This window comes from Hyposmocoma kahamanoa, unplaced genomic scaffold, assembly GCF_003589595.1.
Source record: "Hyposmocoma kahamanoa isolate Upper Pololo Valley unplaced genomic scaffold, ASM358959v1 119, whole genome shotgun sequence".
NCBI lineage: Eukaryota > Metazoa > Arthropoda > Insecta > Lepidoptera > Cosmopterigidae > Hyposmocoma > Hyposmocoma kahamanoa.
In genome coordinates this window covers 1,178,001-1,201,441 of record NW_020653409.1, presented here as the reverse complement: position 1 = coordinate 1,201,441, position 23,441 = coordinate 1,178,001, and the positions used below count along the sequence as shown (strand labels likewise).

General features: G+C 36.6%; 1 protein-coding gene across 2 annotated transcripts in view; it reads left to right on the top strand.

Moving 5' to 3' along the window:
• Positions 1-23,441, top strand: part of LOC113240046 (guanine nucleotide-binding protein subunit gamma-e) — an 87,640-nt gene that overhangs the window by 14,092 nt on the left and 50,107 nt on the right. For both annotated transcript variants that reach the window (XM_026477252.1, XM_026477253.1), the window contains exon 3: positions 19,853-19,975. In XM_026477252.1, the coding sequence (XP_026333037.1) occupies positions 19,863-19,975 (113 nt within the window). In that variant the 5' untranslated portion in view covers positions 19,853-19,862. The remainder of the gene's footprint in view (positions 1-19,852; positions 19,976-23,441) is intronic.

Genomic DNA, 23,441 nt, shown 5'->3' with positions numbered 1-23,441 from the left:
GCTAAAGAATGTGCTATTTGGTTACAAAACACGATGCACTTTAACTGATCACAAAAAAAAGTGAAAATAGGCTAAAATAAGAGTCTAAAACGAATAATTTAAGAATATCTAACTTTTTACATAATTTTTGTATAGAGATATTTATCTTTATGTACCTACTACAGAGATCCTGCTGAATATTGGTTTTCAAGTGAAAACCTATTAGTTATTAAATTCACGTTTAACTCAAAATTTGCAAATCGCCCAGCGGTTTAACGACACGCTGTGCCCTCCGTTGCCCCGTCTGTCGCCATCGGGCGCTTGTCGACGTCGAATCTGTGCCAAATGTTGTCCGTGTTCTTATTTCATTCATAATATTAATTTACAGCGCGCAGATTGCAATATATAAGAGGCGACCCCACAAACCTCACTTCCTAAAATCTAGGCTCGCGTTGAAATGCTTCGCCTTAAAAGACTTGGGCTCTTAGAACAACCGACCGATAAGTTCTTTTGAAAAGATAAATTAAAAAGGAAAACTGACGTTAATTAAAATGCCACTGGTAACGCGTTCTAATTAAATATAAGAGGTTGTTATAAATGCTTTCATGCTGAGAAAAAATTTTGGTGCATCAACAATAAAACTTTGAGAGCCAACTACGGTGTAATGTTCCCACGACAAAGTTTTTGTTGCCAAACCTGACTTTGTCGTTATAACATTGTAACGGTTCTATAACGATGTCAGCCAGCTGTCAGATTTGTCCTAATTAGCCTATAGATAAATAAATAAATATTAGACAACATCACAGGTACGTTGCTCCGATCACAAAGCAAGTAAGTAAAGCACTTGTGTTATGGAGATTGGAAACAACGACGGTACCACAAACACCCAAACCCGAGACGATATTGATAATTTATAAAAATATTGTTAAATATTATAAATATTCTCTACATTGACCATGACAACCAGTGTGGAAGCCGCTCGACCACGAACGTAATCGTATAGATAGTAAAGGTAGGGCCAGACAAACGTAATTCTGTGAGTTGTGAGTAGCGTTTTTTGAGTCGCATAGTTAATTAGCAGTAGAGATCCTTATGAAAAAGTTCGTCCAGGGTGGTAGTACTGCCACCTTAGCTATTTCGTCCACCAAGCAGTAATGTCAGCATTACTGTGTTCCGGTTTTGAAGGGCTTGGGTGCTGGTGAAATTACAGGCACATGGGTCTTGTCAACTTGTCTCAGGGTGCCGGGCGCAGTGGTAGTGCCCCACAGATCTTTGCAATTTAAGGCTCTGAGTGGCACTGCAACTGTTATGGACAGGCGTGTAGCTTACCATCAGGCACACGACTTGTTCGTCCCGTCACTTGATGTTATAAAAAAAATAAAAAACAATTACATTCGACTGAAATTCTGTTTACATATCAGACGAACGTATTTTATTGTTTGATTTTAAACGTTTGAGTTTTTATGTCATATACCGTAATGGTACCGCAATGGATCCATTACAAATAGTATGCATTTACGAAATGTGGGCAGTTTTATATACCGTGTCATAGCTTAACAATGTGTACATCCACACCCGCACAAGTAGGTCACACAGTAAAGTTCAGTCATAATTACGTGAGTGAGTCGACGGGTAACTCATTTTGCGTCGTCATGTGGCACAAACCGTATAAATTACGCGACTTAAAACTCGTAACACTCGTCTGGTCCCACCTTTATGCAATCAAAATTCTGTCAGAACATCTGTATTTGGGTGAAAATTTTAACACTGCAATACAAACATTAAGAGCCGATACAATCTCAAATGGCTTTAGATGATTCCGCATAAAAAAGTGAAAGTTTTGAATCAATCACTTTGAAAAAAATATATATAGTAAATAAACGATAGAAATATGACACAAACTTACATCGAAATTTTACAAGACAACCGCTGTATTCAAGTACTTTACTAATATTTTTTTGTATATAAACATTGACTTACAAATAAATGGACGACGGGTCTAATACAAAAACCACGAAAAAAATGTCCCAAGTCAACCTATTTAAACGTAGTGACATGTAAAGGAATATGAAAAAGCTAAAACGTTGAATTTAAATTGTAATGTCACGCAGTACTGTCTAATTTTGCTTGCTTCGCTGTCAGTCGAACAAACGAAGACTAAAGCGTGAATGAGGATCGTACACGATTTTAACGCCCTATAAGTTCGGACACTTTTTAGCGCGGACCCGACGTCCATATAAATGTAAGTCAATGTATATAAAGCAGTAATGTCAGCATTACTGTGTTCCGGTTTTGAAGGGTAAGGGTGCTGGTGAAATTGCAGGCACATGAGACTTGTCAACTTATGTCTCTGGTGACGGCCGCAGTGGTCACTACCACCTCCTCAGATCTTTGCAATTTAAAGCTCTGAGTGACACTGTACCTGTTACGGACAGGCATATAGTTTACCATCAGGTGCACGACTTGTTTGTCCCGTCACTTGATGTTATAAAAAAAATCACCTAAACTAAATAGAGCACGTATAGTATACGATATACATTTTTAAAAAGGCTTTAATTTCTTTTGTTAAAAATAAATTCTGAAATAAAGCCAGTGTCTCTGGGGCTAGACCCGCGCAATAGAACCGATTCAGTATGGGAAAGTTTTGGGTTCGAGCTGAGACAGTATCGTATTATTAATAGGTTACCATGTCGGAATGCCACGCAGAGCTGCCAAGTTCGATTCCCGGGCCGTGAGAAATATTTGTATGGCCTACATTTACTTCTCTCATGAGCTTGGGTGTTATTTGTGGTTGTCTATGCGTGTGTCTATAGCACTATGTTGAGTGTGTCCGTTATTGTTATTATCATCTAGCTGATTTTTAAGGAATCACAAAGAGCCACACTTGGTCGAACTTTGTCGTGTGAACAGTTATTTCCTTTGCTGGATTCACAACATGAAAAAAATATGTTCATTATTATGTGAAATTTTATAAGTCATATTTAAGCATAAAAAAGTCACCTACTAATTGCGTTAGTGAAAAACCTCTCCCTTGAAAAGTTGTCATCTTGCACTTGTGTTTGTGGCCTTATTACGCCAAGAGTGCAACCTGGTAATATAATTAACTAAATCTGCAATCGGCCTTTCTGTTTCGCAGATCTGCTGTTTGCACTTTACCCGCAGCATATAAATAAATATTTACACCGATACACCAAAACAGACGTTATACCATAATATTACAGCATAAACCACGATCACACCTCAAGCACGTTTGCCGGACTATATCCGCGCGTTTATTATGTTTATTTATGTAAACATCGGAAAGTAAACACGTACCAAGTATGGCACAACCAAAAACCACGCATGAGGCGTTTGCCATTCTTTGTTGAGCTCCGACACCTAAAGATCCTTTGATAAATAACTATACTCGTCATCGTCAACCTATACGTCACACTTCTGGGTACGGGGCTCTTCTTAAGTTAGGTTTTAGACCGCAATCCGCTAACTATATTTTATATTTAGTAGTAGTTACAATAACAATATATGAAATAACTTCTGGCAAGCTTTCTGTATTATGATAATTATAATTAACCGACTTCAAAAAAGGAGAAGGTTCTCAATTCGACATCATGTTCTTTTTTTTCTATTTTTTTGTATGTATGTTACGCGATAACTCCGGTATATGTGAACCGATTTGCATGATTCTTTTTTTTGTTGGAAAGGGGGTACTTCCATAGTGGTCACATTTTATTTTGAAGAAAATCATCCACCTTTAAAAGTGGCTGTTCACGCATGAAGATTCATTTTTATAAATAGCGCCTAACTTTAATTTAGAAGCAATTATTTGTATGGTTGATTTTGCTACTTCTCCAATTAAAGGCGTTTTTTTCTCTCAATATATTGAGTAGTGAGAACCGATTATTATTATCTCCAGTGTCAAGTCCTGTAAGTGACGAACTAGGGGATATTTCAATAAAACTTAGCAAATAGACGTAATTCCACGTACGTTTGAGGTCGGTTTTTTTTTAAGCCAGGATATGGCGGTCTTTTGCATTCTATCTTATTCATGGCGATATACGTGTTCTGTATCTGTCACTATTTTTCATAAAATATTACCATTCTCTCCATTTTGCTTAATCATTTCATCGTTATAATTCCAAAATTGTCCGTAGTAACCATTAGATCCTGAGTCACAAGTCAACAGTAATAGTGGCTTCATGAACTCTAATTGACTCACGTTTCACCCGCACTTGACCTAAGTCGTCGAGATGTTAATCGTGATATATTCGTATTTTGTCAGAACTACGTTCACTATTTTGTCGAAATAGCTGAAACGTGTTCCTCTTTTTTTCATTATTAACAGTATGAACGGTGGTAGTCTAGGTAAAGGTTAACTCACAGAACAATAAATACAGAAGAGAAGTGCTTAGAGGGTGTGGTAAGTGTAAGAAATGCCTTATTATGATACTTTGGACTCCAAAAATGGTAATAACGCTTGTAATATTCCATGGTGGTGTTTCATATCGTTTAAGTCCTACTAAAATTTAGTAACAAGGAAAGCACAAACAAAAGGTACTGCTTATTTGTAACAGAACTTTCTTCCTGCGAAACCAAATTACGGATAATTATTACAATAACGGATTTACGTGCACAACAAAACAGAAATTATGAATGAAAAATAAAACAATATCAAAAACATGAAATTATTAAAATTATATAAATACTTGTTGTTAAAAAAAAACGAAAGTAAGCCTTATACGGTTGCAATATGGTCGAGATTTTTTTTCACGTTTATACCAAAGCTTGAAAATTACCCAGCAGCTTAAGGAGACACCGCCCCGTCGATCGCCATCGGGCCCTTGTCAACATCGGATATATGTCTAATTTTCTCTGCCTTTTCTTATTTTATTCATATTAAAATCTCCTAAAATCTAGGCTTGCTTTGAAATTCCTCATTTAACAACATTGACTTACAAATAAATGGACGACGGGTCTAATACAAAAACCACGAAAAAAATGTCCCAAGTCAACCTATTCGAAATTTAAATTGTTATGTCATCGCGCTGTCCGTAGAACAAATGAAGACTAAAGCGGAGTGTCGCGCTCTGTATACGATTTTAGCGCCTTACAAGTGCGGACACTTTTTAGCGCGGACCCGACGTCCATATAATTGTAAGTCAATGTTTAACAAAGGTTATTTCAATACAGCACAAGAATACTGTGATGAACACTTTATTATTTTCTAATTATATTTACAACCTGTAGGTAGAACTAAAATAATAATGTGATAGCCCTACGCTACAAATGACGTGTAGGCATTTACGCGCCAAAGAGGTGGGAGTAACCCTACTTGCCCTTAATATTACGGAAGAAAAAACTATGGAAGTGCCATAAACCGCGGTTACTATCGGAACCGCTGTCGCCAAAACGTACGCTAACAAATGCTAAACACTACGAAATGTTGATAATGATTGGTCGTAGTTCCTAATTTAGAAAGAATAAACCTTATATATATTATAATATTGATAAATCTTTCATAGATTTCTCATAGATGTCGCTACGACTAAAAAGTCGTTGAAAAACCAAATACAAAGACACAACGCAAGCACATAGAAAAATTCGTCAGGTCCGTTGGTTCGTTCCGTGGCTTAGTTGGTATAGCGTCTGGCACGGTATGCAAGAAGACGTCGGTTCGAATCCAACCGGATCGAAAGAATTTTTTCTGAGTGTTCGATCTTTGTATTAATAATTATAACAAACTAGTGGAGTAATTTCACAAAAAATAATTGAATATCAATTCAATAAAAATTTAATATAGTTATACAGGTTTGTTAATATAATTCTAGGGTCGGCGAACTAAAGCGCATAAGTCAAAATCCAACATCATTCATTTAAATTTATTTGTTACTTCATAAATTTGTAAGTTTATTTTAGAGGCGTCTTTTTCAAATTTATCATTACAAAAATATATAATCATATATTAGCAAATGAAGTACCTTATTGACTTGTGTGCTTTAGTCCGCCGATCCTAGAATTTAAACTTTACCTAGTCGCTATATCGTTCAAGGTTCATTGCAACCTTTATTGCAAGTTACGACGTTTTGATTTCATATTGAAATTTTATTCAACGTGCTGCCACCTTGCGGCCAGTAGCTGGACTACGACGAACGATTAACATTTGAATCAATCCGATAAACAGAAAATGGAAAATATTTTGGAAATTATATTTTTGCACTTCAAAACACAATAAGGCATTTTATCTGCGCTTTTCGCGAAAGAATATACATACAAGAACATACAAAGCGAAAATGACGAACTGTGCTCAAGTAGGTAGGTACTTCTACTGTATTTATTGTGCTGTGGTTACTATGCTATACTACACTACTAAGTAAATTTTTTACATTAAATCTTAAGCCAAATAGAAAACATGAAATTGCTGGGTCGTTAAAAACATAATCTATAAAACACGTTAACGAAGTCCTTTACTTTTCCTATAAACTGTATGGCATATATAAGTCTTGATGTAAAGCAATTTGTTAGGAACCACTTTACTTATGGGTTAGATCAATATTTGGCAAAAGAGATTTGGGGCGATATGTTTTCATTAGTTCGGAAGTTCGTGTAATAAACTATTGTTGGAAAGTTTCATTATTTTTTTCCTGTTTTTCTCTATACTTTATTGTTTCACATTTCGTTTGTATATAAGCAATGGTGGTAGCCCAGTGTACACAGGTTATTATAACGCACACACTCAACATAGCCCCGCACTAGCGAAACCCTGTTTCGCGGGTGCCATGGACACACATAGACAACCACAAATTACACCCAAACTCACGAGAGAAATAAATGTAGGCCATACAAATATTTCTCCCGGCCCGGGAATCGAACCTGGGACCTCTGCGTGGCAGTCCGGCATGGTAACCGTTCGGCCACAGAGGCAGTTATTGACCGGTTATTATGGACAGGTTAAATATTTATATCATATACATTGACTTACAAATAAATAGACGACGGGTCTAATACAAAAACCACGAAAAAAATGTCCCAAGTCAACCTATTCGAAATTTAAATTGTAATGTCATCGCAGTATCGCGCTGTCAGTAGAACAAATGAAGACTAAAGCGGAGTGTCGCGCTCTGTATACATTTTAGCGCCTTACAAGTGCGGACACTTTTTAGCGCGGACCCGACGTCCATATAATTGTAAGTCAATGATCATATACCAGTTTTCATATGCCATAAATGTAGATAACCTTCTCATTGAAAAAAAAAAAAAGTGACCTCAAAAGTTTGTTATATTATCTCTGACTCCTTCTTCTTCCGACTTCTTGGTAACAATGGGCCTATTACAGATTCCTTTGTACATTTTTTTTTCTGGTTGTCATGGGTGACGGTGATTTATTGATAACATATATATTGTGTCAAGTGAAAAGTCCACTTTTATTTGCGGAAAATAATTCGCAATTTATGATAGCCCAAACGAAACCGGAACAGCACCGTCAGCATCAGGGGCCACCTCGAGAGTATACCCTGTCAAACGAAAAAGAATTCTCAAAATCGGTCCACAATTGATGGAGAAACCGGTGAGAACACTGACATGCCTATGAAGTTTGAGGATTTTCCTCGATTTCCATGAGATCCCGTTATCAGATTCTTACTTGGTGACAATGGGACCACCACCAGAATGCACCCTTTCAAACAAAAAAGAATTCCCAAAATCGGTCCACAATTGACAGAGAAATCGGAAAACGTACATAAAACATATATTACAGCCGTAAAAAAATTAAAAAAAAAGCCGTTTAAAAATTAATTACAATGATGATGCTACACCTACTAAAGATCAAAAAGACGTTCACGGTGGCCTAACGATTTGAACTAGATGAAAATATCCCGTGGTTTAATTCCTAATAGAACCAATACTCCAGTACAAGAAAGGGTGGATGGCACGTTCTTGTTATAATAATTATAGTAAACTTATAAAATAACTAAAATACGTTCATGGTTTAAACTTTAACTCCGAGAAATGGAGGTATAATTTGATTTGTCTGGGCGCCCGTCCGCTGAATACAATTACATTCAATTAGAACCGGAGCTTTGACAGTTTTCGCCTTAAACTCTTTATTGTTATTAACTCCGAATTAAAAAGTATTACGAAGTTGCCGATTGACTATGCTATTAGTTATTATTTCGGATCTAAATGGTGCATTTGTTTTTTTTTAAACAAACCAACGTTTCAGACTCTTCCACGGGCACAGCTGGCTTATTCAGATCTGAAAAAGTTTTTATTATTTCCAATGTGAAGCAGTCGCGGAAACCTAAGAACTCGATACTGACCATTTTATTTATTAGTTTGACGTCTAGTTACATTTTACAATTATTATCATTAAAATTGACCCATACAACTATCTTCTTCTTGGGGTTCCGATCGAAGTTTTGACAACATCATGGCAGTCCTGACTTTGAAAGGGCGAGGTGGTAATGCAGCTGTACCATTCTCTTAATTTTTTTATCCAAAAGTGCCACCTTCTTGTAACACTTCGTTTTCCTACGATGTTACCTTGGATGGTAAGCTGGAGTAAATTGTACTTATTGTTCCTCATGACCTGTCCAAAGTACGACATCTTCCTGCACTTAATGGTATTCATAAGCTCCACTTTTTAGTGAACTATTTATTTGTGAGTGTTTAGTAGCTATACTGGAAGGAAACATCGCGATGGATGGAAACGTCAAGTCTCCAGTCCTCATTGGACCAGCGAGTATGTGGCGGACTATTGCCTAAATCCCAATAGCCCTCATATCTTTCTACATTAATTTTGATTGTAGTGACCCTCCCTAACGACCCTTACCTATACGAGAAGGGCACTAATAACCTGAGCGCGTCCAGGAACCACATAAGTTCAGGTTCTAACCTCAGATCAACCAGTATACAGGTTTGTCACAGACCTCTGTCACTTGCATTCATCCAGTTCTTGAGAGGCTAGTGCCTAGGGTAAGCCGCCCCGCATCCAAGCCCAACAGTGGGAAGTATAATAGATTAATGATGTTGAGTCAGGCAGGTTATAAAACAGGCAATTTAGCTTTTTCGTAATGGTTAAAAGGGTCCCTGTTGGCGTGGCGAGGCCATTAGCCATTTCGTAATTTGATCTTTACTTCGATAATATTGTAGACATGTAGCTTATTATTTTTTTAACTTGAGTTTTGTGCCTACTTGTACACTTTCTTTTATTGTACTCTTTGGATCAAAACCTTCATATAATTATGAACGATCACGTACATTCGAGCTCCTTGTGAAAGAGTTCGTCCAGGGAAGTACTGCCACCTTACCTATTTCTGCCGCGAAGCATTAACGTGAGCATAATTGTGGTCGGGTTTCGAAGGGTAAGGGTGCTGGAGAATTTGCAACACGTGGGACTTATCAACTTATGACAGTCAGGACATCGCGCGCATTAGCAGTGCCCCTTAGATCTTTTCGATTTGAAGCTCCCAGTGGCACTGCAACTGTTATAAACAGGCGTGTAGCTTACCACCAGTCACACGTCTTGTTCGTCCCGTTAATTGATATTGTAAAAAAACCCTTATCGCCGCAGAACGTGATACGTTTCTTTAACCACTTCTTGGTGACCATTAGGTTATCACTTTCCATCTATCATCACTATACTTCGAAATTGGTCCTGCTTAGTTCGAGACGAAGTAACGACACGCCCGAAGCACTGCCTGTAATTTCACCTGCACCTGGAACGCAGTAATGCTCACATTACTGCTTGGCGGCAGAAATAGGTAAGGTGGAAGTACTTCCCTGGATGCACTCTTTTACAAGGACCTCGACTTCTGCTAGCTCCTTCGTCCGGTCTTTTATATCTTGAACCGAATATATAATCCTGCTGTCTACATGGAATACAATTAAAATACTTCACGTACTAACTACATTCAAAAGAAGGCGAATAATATTCGAATAATATTATTGGACGAAAGCCAACATGGATATTTCTCCAGGGTCATTCATTCTAACATTGCTACTCAAACTTTAAGTGCGATTACGATGGTCTAGCGATTTTCACTGTGGGCTATTTGTGAAGAGGTCCCGAATTCGTCCCGAAAGAAGTAATTTAAGGATTTTTTTTGAAAATTTTTTCTTTGCTTCAGTACTTATGTCACTTACCTCATCTGGAAATCGAATTTAATGTGACAAAAAAAACACACTGTATTTTATCTGCCCCCGTGGCCGAACGGTTACTACTGCCACGCAGAGGTCCCAGATGCGATTCCCGGGTCGGGAGAAAATTTGTATGGCCTACATTTATTTCTCTCTTTGTGGTGTCCATGGCACCCGCGACAGAGGGTTTCCCTAGTGCGGAGCTATGTTGAGTGTGTGCATTATTAATTTGTTTACTTACTTTTTATGATGCCGTTCGAAAGAGTCAATTACAAGTATTAATTTCTTTTAAGTAACATAGTATCTTAAATTAATGGAATTCCCTGAAACTTTATGGATTCTAACCGTTTCAATTGAGAGGCGTCCATGCTCTTGTACGGTCTGTCTGTACAATTTAGTCATAAGTCATCTGCTCGCGTAGGAGGTTTAGTGAGGACTGCCCTCGTCGTCCTTTGTTAAAGAAAGGAAGGTCGGTCGTCGTGTTTTGTCCAAAAGAAAGTCGGTCTAATTTCGAATTCCTGTCAGTCTAGTAAGTCTTTGTGACTTGTAAATCTGGTCATTCATGGAGACTGGACGCGACACCCACCAAGCTACCACCGCACTTTGATACGGTACTTTGTCACTACTTTCAATCATCTACAGTATCCACGAGAAAGAAATGTATAATCTAGTAAACATCGTAAAACTGCTACCACTCAGTTATATTTATTTTATAGCTGTATAAATTTACTTTATATCTCTTTATGCCCGTGGGATAGTTAAAATGTCTATTTTTTTTTCGTAAAACTGTACTTCGTTGTTTGTTTTTAATATTCTGTTTTCCGTACAATTTTTGGTATTTAAATTAAACGACTTTTGAACTCGGTTTGATTGGAAATCTTTTTAATAACCTCCGTGGTTCAGCGATTGGCTTTATGGAAGCCATATGAAAAGGTTTCTGGTTTGAATCCCGTTAGGTCTAATTTAGAAAACTTTTGTAAATTGCTTCGGATGTGGTTGTTATGGGAAGTGGAGTATATAGGGTGTAATCAATAAGTGTTCCTAGACGATTAATCCGTAAATATAGGAGATATCAAAAATCTTTGAACTGATATCGAAGTTACGTTACCTAATGAGTAAAATGACATTAATAACTTTTTAATAATCTCAGTACAGAGTACCAAAAAATCGATGTCAAAAGTTCGTGGTTTACACATATTTTCCAAACAGGATTCATGCCCTAGTTTGTCACTCTTAGAGGTGGCATATTTTCTTCAAATTTAAATGGAACCAACACTGAGATACCCTCTTTCTAACAAGAAAAGAATCATCCAAATCAGTTTAAATGCCGGAGTTATCGCGTTACATACACAAAAAAATATAATCCAATTAAGAACCTCCTCCTTTTTTAAAAAGCGGTTAAAAATAAAACTATATAAAAGAGTACATCCAGGGAAGCACTGCCACCTTATTTACTTAACGTGTAAGCTAAGTTAAGCTGTAACGTGAACATATCTGCGTTCCAGTTTCCAACGGTTAGAGCGCTGATGAAATGGTGACAGGCGCAGTGGCAGTGTCCCTCAGGTCTTTGGGATTTAGCTCTGTGTGGAACTTCAACTTGTGTTGCTTAGTATCATAAAAAAGTAATCCGGAATTAAGGACTCAGATTCAAGAACCAGCAAATGATAAGCATCTCATCGAGGGGCATAGCTTTCTGCATTAATGCAAGACGCGATATCGTCTTAGTTTCTCAAACTCGTATCTTAAAACACAAAGTTACTAAAATGCCAGAAATGGACACAAATTTGCAGGCTGACTTCACATCATATTTCCTTCATAATTTCATAATGGCTTTTTAATACAGTTGCTCAAAACGTGGTATTTTTCGTACTACAAATCGTGCCGAAAGTTGGAATTTTCGCACTAGTGCTTTTTACTTTTCCATTATTTTTTTAATTTACTGTTGTTTCAAATCTTAAGCACAGAACTAAAGAAGTTGTATATTTATGTGCTTTGTGACGTAAGTCATTCGTCATTAAAACTTATATTTATTTACAAATACTATATCTATATAATGAACGTATCGAGTGGAGGTCCACAGTCTCTGCCTACCCCTGAATGGGTGACAGGCGAGATTTTTAGGTATATATTTGTTCTATGTATTACAGATAAATTGTATCTCACTACCGTGCACGGGTTCCTAAAGAAGTTTAAACAAAAGTACCAGGACTTCATAATAAGAAAAGTGGTTACAGACCGATATTACAGAAAATAAACAAAAACAGCACGTTAGAACTAGATTTCCATAGACTTTTAAATAATGGTTGCAGTGGTTGTATTTCATTATTTTAATTTACTAGCAGAAAATGAGTTTTTTTTTTTACATACTGTTTTATTTTACTTTCAATGTAGTTTTTTCGCAAATGTATTAAAAAACGTCGTTTGATACACGTGCGGATTTGTCATTATCACTTGTCTCGAGTCTTCCTCGAAGCCTCGAGACTCGTGAATAATGACTAACTTTCCGCACTTGTATCAAAAATAACTATTACCTATTCTTAAATAATGCATCCAAATTAAGACCCTTGATAAGAAATTTAAAATAAATAGAAAATTTTGCCATCTTCTCAATAATCACTCTTTATAAGATACGAGTTTGAGTAAGGCATCGATATGCTACCTAAATCTGCCCACCTCAAGTCGTTAGCGAGTCTAGCTGGAATTAATCCCGTTTACCGTCAAAACAATTGGAGTTATTCCATTAATTATTATCATAATATCAAATAAGAATGGACTGATTTAGCACAGACAGTGAAGCCACCAGTAAAAACTTTCCGCCTTATTGTTCTGCACTTTTCATATTACATTATCCGACAAAAAATAAGCCTATTGTTTTGTTTGTAAACTGCTGCCTGCCATTGTGTGAATAATTGAATATTTTCGCAGGAGGTTTTTACGATTTTTACTTTCATAACTTTTAGGAATCTATTTTTTTTAATATAAGGGTAATTTGAAATAAAAATAAGTGGATCGAAATAATAACACAAAGTATACTAAACAATAAAAAATACATGTTTTAAATTTTTGTACGTGTAATTTTTTTTTATACGCCCGCATTTGCGCGCTCGGATCACAGTGTGGGCGGCGCGCGGGGACTTAAACCAAGCGTGGACGCGAGACTCCATATTTGCATAACAAAAATTTGTACCTTAATAATAGGAAAATAGACATGAATATGCTATAGGCGAGAAACATGACGCGTCGCGACCATTCCACTCTGCGTGATTCCAGTGTGAGTTGAGCCATAGACAACCACTAAGCCATAGAAATAATTTCTCTCGGCCCGGTAATCGAACCCGAGGCCTGTGTGGCAGTCCAGCACGGTAACCATTCGGCCACGTAAGCAGTTTATGTAAATGTAAAGAAGCAATTTTTTGGTATTCTGCTCTTTAACTGCCTCCGTGGCCGAACGGTTACCATGCCGGACTGCCACGCAGAGGTCTCAGGTTCGATTCCCGAGCCGGGCGAAATATTTGTATGGCCTACAGTTATTTCTCTCGTGAGTTTGGGTGTAATTTGTGGTTGTCTATGTGCGTGTCCATGGCACCCGCAACAGAGGGTTTCTCTAGTGCGGGGCTATGTTGAGTGTGTGCGTTATTAATGTGCGTTAATGACAAGTCGTAGGCAACTCTACAAATTATTCGTCATAAAAATACATTTAATTTGCTGTCTTAATTGTTTGCAAAGATAAAAAAATTATATGCAATTTATTTCCATGGTAGTTTTAATAACGCAACATTGATCGTTGGTGATTGAATGAATGAATCACTGACATTCCACTTATTAAACTCTATTGAGACTTGGACAGTTGCTTGAACTGTACCAAGCACAAGTCCGGTCGTGTAGGGAGTGCTGCTGCCACATATAGAATGACTCTGCCGCATACCAACTGGCAACCTTGGATTCAACCAACAAGCGTGTCAAGAGGCTTATAGGTGACTCGGAATTAGTAGAGGCGAAACTTATGGGTATTCCACAGGGTATATCACGGAGAGTAATTACACGATTTAATTCCGCCTTCACCTTTCCATCACCGGAGGACTAGACGTAGGCGTGAGTTCCAGTCCTATGTTGTGGATATTCCAAAGATCTGCACGATCCGTTACGCTTCCACATTTACATAGCAAACGGCTGTGGAGTTGGAATTGCCTGCTTGCAGACTTATTCCCTGAACGCTATACCTTGGGCCTTTTCAAGGCGAGAGTGAATAGGTATTATTTAGGTGTGTATGGTGTAGAGTCCCAGACCTAAACTTAATATATGAGCAACCACTACTTAAAAATATCGTGGTCGGATAGACTGTCCAATGAAAGAGTATTGTAGATGGTGAATAAGAAATTAGAGTTCTTGAGTACTGTCAAAAAACGCAAACAGAGTACTTTGGTCATATAATCATCAACATCATTTCAGCCAAAAGACGTCCACTGCTGAACATAGGTGGAGACCTATGTTCAGCAGTGGACGTCTTTTGGCATTCTTTGGGGGAGCCCAAAGAATGCCACAACGACCTGTCCTGCGCTGCTTGCATTAAGCGGATTCCCGCAGCCTTCGCCAGATCATTAGTCCACCTTGTGGGTGGTCTGTCCATGCCGCGTCTACCGGTACGCGGTTGCCACTCGAGAACTCTTCGGCCCCATCGGCCATCTGCTCTGCGAGCAATGTGGCCTGCGCATTGCCACTTAAGTTTTACAATTCTTAGGGCTGCGTCGGTTACTCTGGTTCCTTTGAGGATATCCTCATTACTGATTCGATCTCGCAACGAAACTGCGAGCATAGCCCTTTCCATTGCCCTTTGAGTGACCTTCAGTTTTCTTATGAGGCCCTATAAGGATGTAGTGAGGAGGTCATATAAAGCGTAATAATAAATACGACCTGTTCCAACTAATTATGCAAGGAAAGATACAGGGGAAACGACCACCTGGAAGAAAGGGTACTTCGTGGCTTAAGAATCTCCGGACATGGTTCAACCTGAGCACAAGATCCTTGTTCCGTGCAGCTGTGACTAAAATACAGATTTAGCCCTACTGATAGCCGACCTCCGGTATGAGATGGCACCTCAAGAAGAAGGTGTGCATGCTCCATCGTCGACCTCATCATCACTTTCCACCACGTGAGATGGAGGTCAAATGCGCACTTATTCATTTTATAAAAAAAAAGACTCAACTGCCATTGCAATTTTTAGCAGAATTCCGAATACTGTCATAACTGCGATAGAATTTTAGAGGAGTCTCAATGGAATGACCAGTAGTTTATTAATAAATTTAAGTTGTGACCCTGGTGATATAATATATGTCGGAGTCAAGTATCACTTCAAACGTAATGATCATGGTTTCATTGTTTACAAACGTCACGTCAGTTTGACGGCTCAAACTGAGTGAGGTCACAGAGAAGGTGCGGTCGGTAGTTTGAATCTGTTCAGTTAAATCAATGATCTGACGTGATCCTACGACATAATCATCGAGTATATAACCAGAAATGGAGACGAAATAATGGCCATCTATCCCTGGCAACTGATCAGGCAAATGGGCCTTGTATCATTTTTAAATATCAACTCTCGTTCGCGAAATCACAAATTAGAAAGCTGAAATAGTACAGCGCCAACAACTAACCTGTATGTATTCCAAAAATATTCTGTATTTATTGTAATAAAGATAATATCTCTAACAATGGGGGGCCGTTCCATTTGGTGGTGTGGGAAAAGCAAAACATCTATTTACAAAACAAACGGAATCACATTTCATCAGTAATTAAATATGTAATTTTTCAATTAACGTCCATTACAGCAAAGTTCAAGTTAAACTGGACGTTTGAAGTGAAACAATTGACGACACCCGTCAATTGTTTCGAATGCGCGCTGGCCAATCGGAGTGCAGTTGTCACAGTAACGATTTGGCAGAATAGTTTTCAAACAAATTAAATGACATTTCGTCTCTAATTCTGGTTATATACGCGATGGTGAAGGCCTATAAACGAGCGCGCATTGACAAAAGGGTTTTTTGTGTAAGTTGCTTGGGCAGTGATGACATTGACTTGGCGTCGCTCTCTGTGAATTTGCTGCATGACAAATCCATTTTAACCTGATGCATCTCTTGCACTTTCGAACTAATTACTGTGAATAGTGGATAAAACAACTAATTGCAATCAACTGACTTTATTATTTCACTGCCGGCTGAACAAATTGAAACCAAAGAATGAATAAACCAATTAATTCTAAGTAATTCCTAGCTAAAGCGGCGTTGAGGGTGTTTCGTTCAACGTCACCCTTTCCGGCATTAACTCCTTTAAAAAACAATTAAAAAATTAAAATCTTGTAACGATTATCTCAAGGCTGAACGAAATATAACGGAAAAAACGCATTCGAATTTATTCACGTGCAAATCAGTCGACATTTGTTAATTCAATCGTTCATTGGTTAAAAAATCGCTGAATTTGTATTCACCTATTTAAGTAGGAAGCGAAAAGATAGGCTAGTTGGGAGAATATTTTGACTCCTACAAATGACATCGCGGGTTCCATTCTCAAGGAAAGACCTTCCACCGCATGGCCTTTACAGATATTTTAAAGTTTAGTTTACTAGTAAAAGTGGTGGTAGCCCAGTTCGAATCCCTGTGGCAGCTTGCACCCATGACTTTAACTTTTATGTTACGTAGCGAAAGTTTAGTATCAATTCTTCTCGCCAACGGTACAGGAAAGGAAAACAACGAGAAAGTCTTTCTACTTCTTCCTTTCTATCGAGGATGGGTCACAAACCTTGGAAAATTGGAGAACCGTGCCTAACAGTGGGATGTATATTATGTTGTTGACGATGATAATGATGGTTTGCTAATTATCACTTGCTCAAAAGGCGGAGTAAAACATTCTGATTGACTCAAGTGGATCTTAATGGAACCAATCACACTCTTTCATTGAATTAATCACAACATGATTACATTTATTAATTAAAATTGTTGCTGCAACCATCGTGCTTAATAGATATTTTGAGAGTGATATATTGATTGATTTCATTAAGATCCACTAGATCACAGTAGTATTTTTTAAGGTTAACTTGTACATTCCTAATGAAATAACCCTGAATAATAGGAATTGAAATTAACTAGATAATAATATTACTTAAAGTAATGTAAATTGTTTTCACATTGTAGAAACAAGCACGATGATTGCCTGACAGTAGAAAAGGGGTACTATGAAAACGGGACAAAAATTTTGAATTAAAAAATGCTATAAATGATTTTAGATGCGTGTTTCGGAGGCTTGTCGTTATAATTTTTTTCTAAATTTTAAATCTGTAACTTAACCTGGTTTCTTCCTTGTTCCTGGTTTGTTTAAGTCTTATGTATCCGAGACAAACGTTTATAACTACAAAAAAAAGGAAGTTATATTCTGCCGTCGACTTTTGCGGCAAGTGGCAAGTGGTCAAACATCCGTTTTAAATAGCATAAGATGGAGCTCTAAATTCTCTATTTAATAACAGGTAAAGTTATTTAACAAGTCGGACATATCGAACTTACTCTAATTATATACATAGCTAAAATATCATTAAACATGGGTCTATTTATTTATTTTTATTATATCACATTATGTTTATTATATCACAAATATGTTTTGTGACGTAGCCGCGTTTCGTATTTTCACAGCTTCAAATTGAAAGCTGCTTTTTAACTTACTTCAAAAAAGCAGGTTCTCATTTCGACAGTATTATTTTGCGTATATATAACGCGGATATTCGGATATATATGGACCGATTTCGATAATTCTTTTTTTTTTTGTTAAAAAGGTGGTACCTTAGTAGTAATCCCATTCAAATTTGAAAAAAATATTCTACCTCTAAAGCTGGCAAATTAGGGTATGCATCCGATTTATTGGTTTTGGCAAATAGATGTAATTCGACGAACTTTTTAGATCGATTTTTTAAACTTAACTGCCTCCGTGGCCGAACGGTTACCATGCCGGACTGCCACGCAGAGGTCCCAGGTTCGATTCCCGGGCCGAGAGAAATATTTGTATGGCCTACAATTATTTCTCTCGTGAGTTTGGGTGTAATTTGTGGTTGTCTATGTGTGTGTCCATGGCACCCGCGACACAGGGTTTCCCTAGTGCGGGGCTATGTTGAGTGTGTGCGTTATTATTATTATTATTATTATTAAATAAAAAAGCTATGGCTTTTTGAACTTCAGTTTTGGACACGTCTTTCAAGCATTGTTAACTTTCTATACAAGTTTGTTATTATTATTAACATAAAGAAAAAACCTTACGACCTGACTGGGCTTGATACAGCGTCTATTGCCACACTGGGTCCCGTGGGCAAGGGACTTTAGTTACAAAGTTAGACAAAGAGATGTATAATTTTGAGGTATTTTTTTTAATAAAAAAGTTATAATAACAGTCATGTGCATGTTAACATTATAAAGCTGTGTAAATTTACATTATAATAATTCTACTTATTCATATTTTATTTACACCATAGTCTGTTGTTTTCTTTAAACGTTTAATGGTGGTTTTAATGTACTAGGGAAAGTAACGTACCTATACTTTGACATACATTTTCTTACAATTTTTAGGTTCAACTCCGTTCTTCGTTCGGTTCGGAATTGAGACATAATGCTAATTACAAAATGTATGATACCGTGCGTAATTTCAGCCGCGTATTTTCCGTTAATTTTTTTTCCCTATTTCGACATAACACTAACTTAATTAATAAATAATAAACAAATATAAGACAACGTCACAAACGTTGCTCTGATTCCAAAGTAACTAAAGCATTTGTGTGGAAATCGGAAACAACGACGGTACCACAAACGTAAATCCGAGACAATACAAGAAAAGTTAGTTTTTCTACACTGGCGACACCATAAAAACTGGTGTGCAAGTCACTTGACTATGGAGGTCGTCAAATAAATTCTTTTATTTTTATCACTTTTTCGAATCTAAATAAATTTAAAAACACGTTTCATTATAGGTCTTACCCCTGTTAACAGCCAAACTAAATCCACGCTAAGCTCGCCTTGAACATTCAATAACCTTTTTTTTAAATAAAAAATTATCTGATAATTTAAGCATGTTTTATATTAATAAAAGAAGACCATTTATTTTTACATGATAGACCGCCATCACCGTAAACAGACAAACAACCAAATAATGACATACAAAACACAGTTAACTTCCAAATGTTACACCTCAATTCATTAATATTACTTATTTCTTCACGTTGAAAACTAAACTTTACGTGAATTGCGAATAAAGACAACATTTGAATGAAAACGAACCGATAACTAACTTCGCGTAAGCTAACTTTAGTGTACCTAAAGGGGTTGCCATAGAAACTCAGAAATGTACTGCGCGCGCAATACTCACACTAACCTAAAAAGCACACATCTACACAATTCTCCCCTTAATGTGCGAGAGAGACAAAACACAACCGTACTATCGATGAGAAAAGCAGCGTTTGAATATAGAAAGCTATTCTTTGTTCCTAATTTGCATGATAAAATTCGTTACATCTATAACATATTATTGTATTTACAAATTAAGGTTCGAAATTTGATTTTTATACCAAATATCCGAGTCATTCTTAATACTCTGTAAAATATTAAATGGGAAGTTACAAGTTCTCTACCGGCCAGTACGAATAGCTCCATCCCTTACTATCGCACTTCATTCGCGTATACAACAACACAAACTAATGTGTGCGTGTTTTATACCACAGATTCTGCGCGATGGACCCCAGTATTCTCGCAGCCATGGACAAAGAGGCACTGAAAAAGCAGATCGAAAACATGAAGTACCAAGCGTCCATGGAACGCTGGCCGCTATCTAAAAGCATTGCCGCGTGAGTAAAACATTCCATTTTTAATTTTAAAATACGAACGCGTTTATAGTGACGTGAAGTGTAATTGCAATTAGGGAATACGGGAGTGGTTCGTGTTAGTGCATACAATTTTGGTGCTTTTTTTAATAAGGAATGAAGTACATTTTTGCGTGGTTTAAACCATCAGGGCGTTTTGTCGCTGTACGCAATTTTTCTGTGGTTACATCGCCGTATAATACTGGGGATTTGCGAAAATCATTATTCAACATGCTACTCGTTAGTACATTGGTGTATATTTAAACTGTTTGGTTTATTTCAGTCAATACTGACGTTTTCCTGTGGGTGTATGAGAATTTGCAATGGATTTGTTGGGCCGTTTCTAGATTTAAAGGCATTGTTTGTGTTGCTATGATTAGATTTTTTGTTTATATCACGTGTACTTTGATTTATACATTTGATATTATATATTTTTCTTCTTGAGCACAAAGCTAAGCTTATTCCTGGTAGTGCTTTCATAATGTATGATTTCTTCTAGACTTCTTGGTAAGATATCATATTTTCCTTCTATGATGATATATGTGGCCAAACTGTGTAGCTTAGACAGATCTTCTGTCTTCTTCTTCCTCGTTTCTTTTCAATCACTGTTTTGATAAGTTTTTCCATCATCTCTCTTATAACCATCATCGCCTCCATTTTTATTTAAACCACTTTTGGTTATATCTTCATATTACTGATATCTATACAAACCATTTAACAATACAAAGATTCTCTTCTTAAAGAACATCAAGCATTACCCTCGCCCTCGTGAAAAAACTCATGTCTTCATATTGTTTGAATTGCATTCTATGACCTCGAAGTCAATGTAAAATATCTTAAACATGAAATGAGAAGTCTCCAGTTCGATTTCCTCAACGTCTAGTCACGTTATCAAATACAGCTGTCAAAACATTGAAAGCAAGCAACCAATATCGCACTATATAATATTATTAACAATAATACTATTTCGTTTATTTGCTTAAAACATGGTATAACAGATGTAACAAAAAAAGCAATGCCAGTACAAACATGTTTTGCACGTATCAAATAGCATACTAATGTCTAGTTATAAAACGTTAATTGACTACCACATTTAGTTAACATATTAAATATGTCAAGAATCATAAAAAGATCAATACGTCATGATTGTTTATGTATTTGACAATACATAACTTACCACACTTCGTGCAAACTATATATTTCCATAATATTACGCCTGTATCCTGGATAGTTAGACATAAACTACTGACATTCGCTTGCCTCGATCCTGACGTACTTCTTTTGCAACCTTTATGGACATAACTAATTTCGTACACACTGGTCCACTCCAGGCATTTTAGTACTAATTTTTTGAGACATCCCCTTTTTAAAAAGATATTGCTAGTAAATTCTTCTCAATTGGTCTGTAAGTCTTCACTTAAGCTTTTATTATGTTTCTTTTCTAATCTAATAACTTAAATAATTTCATACTAGTGTAATGCTCACAGATGGCAATCAGTCCAACGTATAACGACATACCAACAAAATCGATTAGTTTCAGGGGCACCGTGTTAAAACGCCATTATTTTCCTGATTCGTCGTGCAATAACAGCATATTTTATAACATACTTGGTCTCTTCTTTTTGTATTAAGTTGGATTTTTTTTACTTATCATGAGTCTCCTTCCACAGTTCACAATAACCTTTATGGATTGTAGTTCATATGTGGTTCATCATCTTTTTATAAAACTTTAAATACTAATGGGCCACATTCAATTATTATTTCATTCAACTAAACAGTTATATCGATTATCAATGTGTGCGAGACTATGGTATTGACTTACCTATATTTATAGGTAATCGTGTTTAACAAATTTATCATTTAAAGAGCATCTGTTTTTGCATTATATTAATCACTATAATGAGCTGTGATTAATGAAAAACACGCTTCTATTGTTTATATTTTCCTTCTTGTTATTACGGAACAAATCAATGGATAATAATAGTAATTTTCCTTGTTGTTTCATTACGACGCACCTAAATGACCCAGCGGTTTAGATTTAAATACCAGGGGTTCGATTCACAGATAACCTATTTTAGGAGCCGAAATTTTAGACATTCACACATTACACAGTACATTCTCTAGACACCAAAGCAGGTAGATTAATGTATTTTTTATTTTCCTATATCGAAATCGTTTTATTTAAAAGTAACAATAGCAAAGGGTGATTGAATAATATAAGTCGACGTAAAAGGTACGTAGCAAATACTGAAATGTAAGATATTTTACATGCAATACCTTCTACTAGACTGTATTTCTTAGGCACGTATATTATAGTATTCATATGGACCCTTTACCACTGCTAATTATACCATAAAACTGATTTTACTACCGATATCTGGATCAATCAGAAATCAATATAACATTAAAAGTATATTTTATTCATTAATTTATTCATTCATTAATAATAATGAAAGTAATTAATAATGAAGATATGTAATCAATCACGCTGACAAAAGCAAGATTCCATAAATATTAATCCAGTAACAGATAAATAAGACTAACATTGAACTACCTTAAATGAGAGACTAGAGTGCATACTAGGTAACTAGATCCTTGTAACAGATTTCCAAGCTCCTAGCGCTTTATGATAAACAATATGGTAATGGCGTCGTAATAACGATATCAGATACCAATAAAAAAATCTGGTTTTGTTGGTACCGCGTAAACTGAAACACTATAAAAAAACGATGAACGTAATTTGAATTTGAATCTATAGAAGGCTTCCGATAGCGATCAGCTACCGTAATCACATCAAGATGAGGAAAGTGTTATATGATGTGTAGTGCCTAAGTGATTTTAAAGAGATGTCAAAGTTTGCAATTTACTTCCAAAGCAATGTTTACTGCCTGTTATTCACATTACCAGCTATCGTCAAACGCTAGTAAAATCTTATCAAAGTCAAAATCAAAGTTCCTTTCTTTATCTTTTTGACCCTTAGAACACTTATGCTCAGGTTAAGTTATAAAAACTACCACTTTTATCTGCAAATTTAAGTGCTGTCTAAATAACGTAAGGTACAATTTTCAACAAAGAATTTTGACACCGTCATCACATCAGTGCAAAAACGCCATGGTAGCCTTGTGGTGGATGTGAATCCAGGAATTTGTGTGTGAAATTGAATTTGATATTTACCATTTGCTTTTCGGTGAAAAGAAAACCTCATGGTGAAACCTGAACGCCGAAGATGGGTCACAACCCCCGAAAAACTTGTGTACTCCCCCAACCCTTACAGAGTCAGCGTGGTAGACTATGGCCTAAACCTTCGCCTAGGAGGAGAGCTATACCCAACAGTTGTACGTATAAACGGGTTATATATATTATATTTTATCACACTTGCATATCACGTATTTAGGTATGGTAGGGCCAAGGTAGTTTGTCTTCATTTTTATGTCTAATTCAACACAGCAAA